The sequence below is a fragment of the Ceratosolen solmsi genome, unplaced genomic scaffold, assembly GCF_000503995.2.
Source record: "Ceratosolen solmsi marchali unplaced genomic scaffold, CerSol_1.0 scaffold47, whole genome shotgun sequence".
NCBI lineage: Eukaryota > Metazoa > Arthropoda > Insecta > Hymenoptera > Agaonidae > Ceratosolen > Ceratosolen solmsi.
Window position 1 is genome coordinate 4503244 of NW_011948419.1, and position 9079 is coordinate 4512322.

General features: G+C 34.4%; 1 protein-coding gene across 1 annotated transcript; it reads right to left on the minus strand.

Annotated features, from left to right (window-relative positions):
* Nucleotides 1-211: 211 nt before the first annotated feature.
* Nucleotides 212-6579, minus strand: LOC105360786 (male-specific lethal 1 homolog; the record flags this gene model as incomplete). The annotated part of the gene is made up of 6 exons (XM_011497787.1): nt 212-1327; nt 1433-1651; nt 1885-2210; nt 2453-2872; nt 4597-5051; nt 6273-6579. Coding segments are annotated over 6 exons (1821 nt in total), but the record flags the coding sequence as incomplete, so codon positions are not given.
* Nucleotides 6580-9079: the final 2500 nt, after the last annotated feature.

Below are 9079 nucleotides of genomic sequence, written 5' to 3' on the forward strand. Positions count from 1 at the left end.
TAACGGAAATAAGAATGTCATGAGTTTTGTCGATGAGGTATGACATCGTTCTCTTAAGTATTTTTCGCTGCAGACATTACACTCAACACTGATCTCCCTGTATAAATAAACGAATCGTCTTTAAATGATATATCGCTCGTAGAAAATAATATGCTCACGTACACTTGAACCTGACAGTAACATCACAGCATCCTGTCTAACAGAATCATTATATACTATCATATATTTTTTTTCACTCTTAACCAGAGCTTGAAAGGCCCACATTTTTCTTTTTGTTTCTCTTTTGATCCTACTATTGTAAGATCATTCTGATTACAATAATACCATATTTAAGCACAAACATACAAAGGGATTTCGTATTCATTTTTTTCTTCATGTTAAAATAAAAGAAAAAAATAAGTAGCTCAAATAAAGTCAACTAAAGTATGTGAATTGTGACATAATGATAGATGAAAAAATAAAAAAAGACATATAACGTACAGTATAAAAAACAAATGAGATGAAAAAATGAATGTATTATATAATCGTGAACTCATGAAATTCAGCTATATTGATACTATAGTTTTGTTAAAAAAATATAAATAAAACACGCTGATTGAACATAGGCCTGCTTAATGCATATTTCGTTTCTATTTTTGTTGTGATAATTAATGGCGCTCTCTCCCTTATACAGAGAAAAATTTACAAAGATTTGTCAATGGACATTACACGGTACATCTTAATATCTCTACATTTTATACAAATGTTTGTTGTCCCCTGAAAAGATACGCTCAATATAATAGGACACACATTTTCATTCGTTATCAATTTATAGAATCCTTTTGTGTTTGACAATAATTTATCAAATCTTACGAAGTATATACGCATACGAAATATTCACGGAATAAAATAACAAAACGTAACACTGGTTACAGGTACAAAATACAAAAAAAATCAGCCTACTGTCTCATCGACTTGTTAATACATGCGTTACATTGCAATGAACTTTCAAAGAAAATCAAAATGAACGGCTAGTCACTGTCTTCAATAATTGTTTGAAAAACATTACTTAAAAAAGAGCATGAATGAATTAAAAATAAGGGGGTTTCTTTGGTGCCCTATGATACACAGCGGGAATAACGCACTCGGGATAATTAAAAAATCAAACGCGATTGATTCCGTAACAATCGTTTACGGCAATTAAAAGTTTTTTCGTGAATAAAAATCACCTTTGCACTTGACGCTTAAAAACTCTTATCTTCTGGACGATTTTCTTCTCCTACTGTTGGATCGTTTGGGCCGTCGTGCTTTCGACTTAGCATTGATTAACCAAGGTAAGGAGAATTCACTGTACATTAAAAATAAATTTATTTATAACATTATTTCGCTTAATATAATTAATATTAATTTTATGTAAGGTATTTCGAATACAAACGGTAATAATATACATTACCTTGGAATAAAACTGGGAACAGAAGCTCCGAATGCAGATATGGGCAATTGAGTATCAACTTGAATGCTTTGTATTTGATCAATTTCTGGCCATAATGTCGTAACATTCTCTTCATCTATTGAAGATAAGCATGGACCGGTATGATTAATATTATAACAAGCAGCATGATGACTCTGTCTTTCTTGTCTTTGCTTCAACTTTTCGATATGTCTCTGTTCCCTATAAATTATTTATTAAAGTTTTACTTAAGTTGTAACTAAATTATAATTAAACAGTCATAGTTATGTAAATTAATTTGTATAAATATTAAATATAAAAATATTTAAACTTTTTTTTATTAAGGAAAAGAAATAATTCAAAAGCTTCGATAGATAATAAAATTATTAGATTTAATACTTATATCATTATTAAGAATAAATTAAGAATATTGATATATAGATAGATAGATATACCTTATCCTTTGAACATCCCATCTTTTTCGCCGTCTTTCATCGTTTTCAAGTTTCAAATGCCTTTTGTTAAAAATCTCATCATCTAAATTTTCAGTGCCTTCCATTGTATAACAACTTGTGTAGACTTTTACCCTCCAATTAGGAACTTCCAAATTACTAGAACTAGTATCTGGTGATGATCGATCCTTAAGACTTAATGAGTAATTTGTCTCTCCAACTGCTGTGTAGTAATGTTCTTCAGTTGTAAGAAAACATTCTCTTTTACTCAGAGATTTTCCTTTCTTCTCTGACTTTTTTAAATTTTCATGACTTGGGCCTTTGCCACCCTGCATATAAAGTAAAATAAAATAATAAAAATACTGGTTTTTAATGACTAATTTAAATTAGAACAAGTATTGATAGAAAAAACATTGATGCAACATTAAAACCTGTTTTCTATTTTGCATACCAAAATTTTTATGTATAAAGATATATAACAACTATTTTATTATATTAATAATCTTAATTTTAATATGTTTTTTATTTTAATGAATTTTAATTTAATATTTAATAAATAAAATATTCTTACAAGGGTATCTGGTAATGTTGAAGAAGTGTCATTGCTTATCGTTGAAGAACTAGAAACACCCCTTTTTCGTTTGATACTATTATTCACAGCTATTGACTCTGACCTACGCTTTTTCTTGTTTTCCCAAGAATCTCCCGTTGATTCTTGCTTACATTCAAACTTATCAGGCAATTCTTGTTTCACTGTAGTAATACCTCCAGTAGTATTTAATCTTATTTTAAAACTTTCACCATATTGTGGACTAATAGAATCTGGTTGAGTAATTTTGTGATGTTCACTAGTTGAAGGAAGACTATTTAAAGATGTATTTAAGGATGGTGGTGAACAAGGTCCAACATGGTCAATTGCATTTTCAGCATTCTCAGATCGCAGCTTTTGTAGGTTCACTCGCCTATCCATACGCTCCAGCCGCAGTTTAAGCTACACGCAAAAGCATAATTTATATAGATAATTCATAGCATAAGTAGTTTAATTAGATTATGAATACAAAATGTACATTCAGAGCAAATTTTTATTTTAAATAATATTTGGTTTTTAAATAAAACATATTTACATTTTTTACTTAATAATAATAAATATTTACAATTTATAAAGGAAAATTTTATTATACCTTATACTAAAGTCAAAATTTCATTACTCATTTAAATATACAAATATATAAACCCATACATACATATCCATGCACATATACACACACGCGCGCGCACGCACGCACACACAAATATTCACGTAAATATGCATATACATATATACATACGTACATACAAGCTTTTAATACAACCATACGATAAAATGGATCAATCATATACAAAATGAAGTTAATTGTATATATATTAAAATCTTGCATATTAAATTATTAAAAGTGTTTTGTAAAATCTTGAAACCACTATATACAAATTAAAATATGTATAAAGCTGAAATAATTTTCTTTATCTAAATTAAAAATATCAGCAAATATGTTTATACATTGAGTTTTAAAATAAGTTTTAAAATGAAAATCTTTATTTCATAACCTGTATTTAAAATATGTACTTTTAGTAAATTTTATTTTTGCAAATAGACATTGAATTTATATGTAAACAATAATTATTTGTTTCCATTAAATTTGAAAACCATTTATTTTTACTTCTTCATAATTTAGTTTTTTTGGTTGCTTCTAAGTTTAAATATATCAATTTAAAAATGAGTATGTAATATTTGTATTTTGTAGAATACAGATTGATCTATTTCATTGGACATTTCAAGAAAGAAAAAAGAAGAGAAAACAATTAAAAATTAAGAATTCCTACAACGCGATTAAATCCGCTTGACATTTTGACATTTCAAACAAGTGCTACTGAACAATTTGAATTTGCCACACTTTTCTGGCAGCACTGTATTCACTCTAGGGATTCTAAAAGGAAGCGGCTTGAAGTTTGACCTTGACAAGCACTTCCATCTCGTAGTCTGTATCGGAATTACAGAACAAAAAATTCCAGAAAGAAATTTGAAACTTTCCGTTTGTACAATATTACTGCATGCTATACTGTGCTCCTAACTATGAGGCACAGATTTAATTTATAAATTAATATCCAAATGTGACTTTCTACTGACAGAAAATTACAATTGTACAACGTTTACACTCCTCAAATATCAACGCAACCACTATTCACTGCACAGTGACATCTATGACTCGGTACTTGTCACAGAACTAACTATTGTTTGAACACATTGAAAACCAGTGATTTAGTACCGGTTTTGGCGGCAAACACTTCACTCTTTTCCTTTATCACAGCACTAGATCATGGTGACCACTGAATCACTGAATTAAAATTCCCTAATTTCCTCAAATCTAATTTAAATCAAATCTATTTGAAATTATAATATACAAAATACAGTTCTTGCAATGTAATTTAATGAAGGTTAGGAATAATTTAAAATAACTGTAGCAAACAACAAAATTCGATTAAATTTTAATACATGATGAATAATAAAGAATATTATTTAATGGATAATAATTGACGTTTAATTAGAAAAAACTATGCATAAATATGAAATATAAAATATGTTAACTGTATTTTTTTATATTTTAAAGTTTTTTAAGATGCACTACTATGTATTTAATCTTGATCAAACTAGATAAAGCGGTCACCAAATAAACCTACCGTCTCATTCTCTTGTCTTAGGGCAGCCAGTAATTTGTCCTTTGTAACAATTTGTTCAGACTGTTGTTGAATAAGATCCAAATGCAGCAGTAGCAACTCCTTAAGATGTTTTACCTCCGTAAAATCGTTTTGTCTGGCTTCGTTTCCTCTTAAAGGGCTGACACCAAGTGTTGACGTAGCCGTAGCAGGAGCTCCACCGTCTGTCATACTGGCATACATGTGATCAAAATCACAAGGGAAACCTAGTATGCCTACAACTTTGCCACTGTCTTCGGTAGAAACTCTGTTTTTTTCTTTATCTTTATTTTGGTCTTTAACTTTGTCCTTGACTGTGTTTGTTGTCGTCAAACGTACACTGTTCGTCACTGACGACGACGACAGGTGCTCGTTCATCGCCGCCACCATGTTGTAAGAGACAACTTCACCTCGAGACACCTCCTCTTCGTTCACTTTACCTAATGCATGAAAGAACATTGTATAAATGTAGATTATATATTGATTATATATAATATCGCTTATAATTAAACGGTGGAGATGTAATTATATATATATATATATATATATATATATATATGGTATATAGTATTGGTTATGTATTATAAGTACTGAATACTTTTAGTGTTATAAATCTATATGTTAATTATATTATCCATAACATCATTGTAACGTATCTTATATTTTATATGTACGCACATACACACACATTTGCACGCGTAAACTTTATAATTTTTAATAACTGTCATAATTAAAAGAAAATAACTATTTAATATTGACAACAAAAATTTTTCAATCTATCTGTACAAACGAATTATAATTTTGTATTTCGATATCCATACATTTTATGAGCTACAGAGCAAAATATATCCAAAAGATGGTTAACTTTATCTGATACATAGATAAAATTGAAGAAGTAAATAAAATATAATAAAGAAATTTGATCGCTCTTGCTTTTATCAACAAAATTATTAAATATTGTTTATAAAATGTCTTAATAAGTAATAAGATTAAACTTAGAATTCTTAAAAGACTCGACCAAACAATAAACACATCGATCAAACGTATTACTATGCAATTAAGAAATGAAACGATGAATTTACAAACTATTGACAATTATGGTAAGGCATGGCGAAGAAAGCCAAGTAATTAAGTCGAATATGATATAATGAAGTCATTACACCTTATTTGGCATTGGAGAAAAATAAGAAAACAACACCGATATCATTGGCACTCATCAAATATTGTTTAAGTAAAATGGTATGTCAACAAATAAAGAGTTGGTGATGCAAAGACGTGCGAGAGAGCACATGTTTATGAGCAAAGTTAAAAGTAAACAAAGCAAAGCAGTACTGATTAGACGACAAACGCCGCATCTTGTATATCGAGTAGATGCGTGTAAGCGCGTGGAAGCATCCTGCCGAAGTTATTTGCAGGATCGGCAAGTGTCAGAGGAGAGGTGAGGACTGCGTAAGAACGCGTACAAGAAGTGAGTGTCAGTGAGAGATGAGAGATGAGAGATGATGAGAGAGAGAGAGAGAGAGAGAGAGAGAGAGAGAGAGGGAGCGCACGCGCGAGGCCAAGAGAAGCGCTGACAGTAGAGGAGCAGAAGAGGCACGCGATCGAGTTGGAGGAGCCGCGGCAAAAATTGCGTCAGGCGTTGTTTGGGGCTCTCTTCTTACCTAGGGCAGCAAGCCCGGGCCGCTGCTGGTTCTCGTCGTCGAGGGACAAGGACTCGGAGGAGGCGCGTCGATAGTTCAGCTCCCGGGCGGCAGCCTCGGTCCCTCCAAGCACCTCGAGCGCAGTCGCGGCTGCTGCGGCAGCGCCCCCGCAGCTAGCGGCGGTGGCGGTGGCGGCGGCAGCGGCGATGGCGGTAATGGAGGTGGTGATACTAGTACTGTTGATGGTAGTGGTAGTGGTAGTAGTAGTAGTAGTGTTGATGGTGGTGGCGGTGGTAGCGGTGGTGGTAGTGTTGGCGACGGCGACGGCGGCGGTGGTGATGGCGGTGGCGGTGGCGGTGGCGGTGACGGTGGCGGCGGCTTGCTGGTGATGATGAGCGCGTCTCCTCGTCTCCGGCGCGGCGAGGCCGTTCACTAAGCGCAGCCCGGGCGCGCCGCCCGCCGACATGGCTGCGATCCCCTTAGCCGCCCAACGACGACGTTGAGACCTACGCCTCCGCCACCTCCACGAAACACCTCCTCGCTCCTGCTTGCTGGGCCGCGCGCCAACATCCAAGCGGCTTGCTTTGCCGACGGCACCGGCTGAACAGCGAGGGACGGCTCGTCGTCACTGGCTACGGGCGGGACGACGAGGACGCGGCGACGGGTTCACTCTTTTCGCGCGCCGAGGAGCGCCGACGCGTGTGCGGCCCCTCCAACATGTATAACGCGCGCTCTACGCGCACGCCACTTTGCGGCGGCGAGTTGTGACCCTCCTTCCTTCTCTCTCTCTCGACACACACACACACACACTCTCTGACTCTTTGGGCTCTATTTTGCCCGCTTGCGCTTCCTCCCGTTTACACTCTCCCCGTTCGTCGTTCTCTTCCCGTCACTCGTGCGTCGCGCCGAGTCTGCAACTACAATGGCGCCCTACGCGCGAGCCGACGTTCGATTACACCGCCTTTGTAATTGCAATGGGCACTTGTTGTTGGCGGAGTCGAAGGACCGTGGTGGCCAATCCTCGGGAGCGACCAATGCCACCCCGAGGCTCATACAACGACGACACGAGCACCGTTATACCACACACCACTGCTCTCCCGAACTCGGTATCGCCCTCCGCCAAGCAGTCCTTTCACGTCGCTCCTTTAATACCGCCCAACTTCCTTAATATATTTCGCGAATACAACATTTTATCGTAGTTCATCCATGGACTAACCGACTGCTCGACGACTCGCTTCAATGGCTTCAATTTTGGAGATTCGCTTGCCATTAAACCAGCTTCGCTCTGCATGTCTTGTTTATCCGCCTATCAAGCACGATTCCTATTGACGAAACTCACAAGAACTTCCGGCCTCGCAATTAAAGACGTCGACATTTTTCGGAATTTCTTTTCTTTTTTAAAAGTGCAAACAAAGTCTGTCCTCGATTTTACGAGCACCAATGCACGTCTTTTTACATACTTTAAAATACCCGTCAAATTACTTTACAATTCGCTTATTAATCACTTTTCTATTTTTCCCTCACAAAATGTTAACGTACCTACGTTTTGTTAACAAAATTCAAAGGCCATTTTTACAAACGACATATTATCAAATTCACAATTATATTATTATTTAAACAAAACAAAACAAAAAATATATTAAATTTAAGTATATAAACTAAGTTCAATGATGACAGTACAGATAAATATAAATAATTTACGTAAATCTTATTAGAATTTTGAGCCAGAATTTTGATCACCCTTTTTTTCGAAGCATTTGAACTTTATTCCTACATCAATGCAAATTATTTAATGCTTATTTAATTGAAACGATAAATCTAAAAATACATTATTTTTATACGACCGATATATAGCGACTTGAACTTCGTATAATTTTGTAACGAATATCATCGTGGAAAGCTTATTAATCCAAGCTTTTAAATAAATTTTAATAGTAATAAAATAAAGATTTTTAAATCAATAAAAATTTCAAATAAAAGTTTCTTAACTCTTACAGCGCAAACATTCTCAATTTAAATTTATAAAAAATTAAAATATTAATTGTAAAGCTTGGGTTTATTGTGCATTTATCTGGTAAGTTAAAACATCTTGAGATAACTGTTTTGCATTCTTCAGTTATTAAAGATGTTGAGCCTAACCGGATTGAAATAAGAAAATGGACATAATGGAAAAATACAAGTTTTTGTTTACTTTTATTGGAAAAATATATTTTAACAATTATTTTCCGAATCGTCAATGCTTCTAAATTGCATGTATAATAAATTTTGGGAGCGCGCGCGAGCGCGCGTGTATGATGTACCGTTATTGAAGAACTAAAATTTTAGTTTCGTGCGTTCCACTTTTCGTAATTTATATAGGAAAGTAAACTTAACCAGCCCTTTAATTGAGGCCCTCTCATAGGATGAAAAAAGATTGCGCTCAATAGCGATTTAACTTTACTCGGCATAGATGTTCATTGGTTAATAAGGGATTGTGCTTTTTTACATTTTGCTTTAAGTAGTCTTTCAACGTGAAATAACGAGCACGTAAATGGCTTACGATAATGTACGAATATATACAAGAGTGTAAAAAGCGAGAGTTATTCTTAATCTTGTATTGTATAAAAAGAATGTTTGTAAATAATAAAACTAAACAAAAGTTTATCATTGAGATAAAAACCAGACCATTGACAGAGTCGGCATCAAATCCTGACGTAAAAGAAGCAACATTATACAGTCGCATTATAAACGTTCCGACTACAATTGTTTTAAAATTTAAAATGACTTTGGAGATTTTTTTATGCGAACGAATTTCTAGTAAGTAGTATACAATGTTTTGATATTTGGTT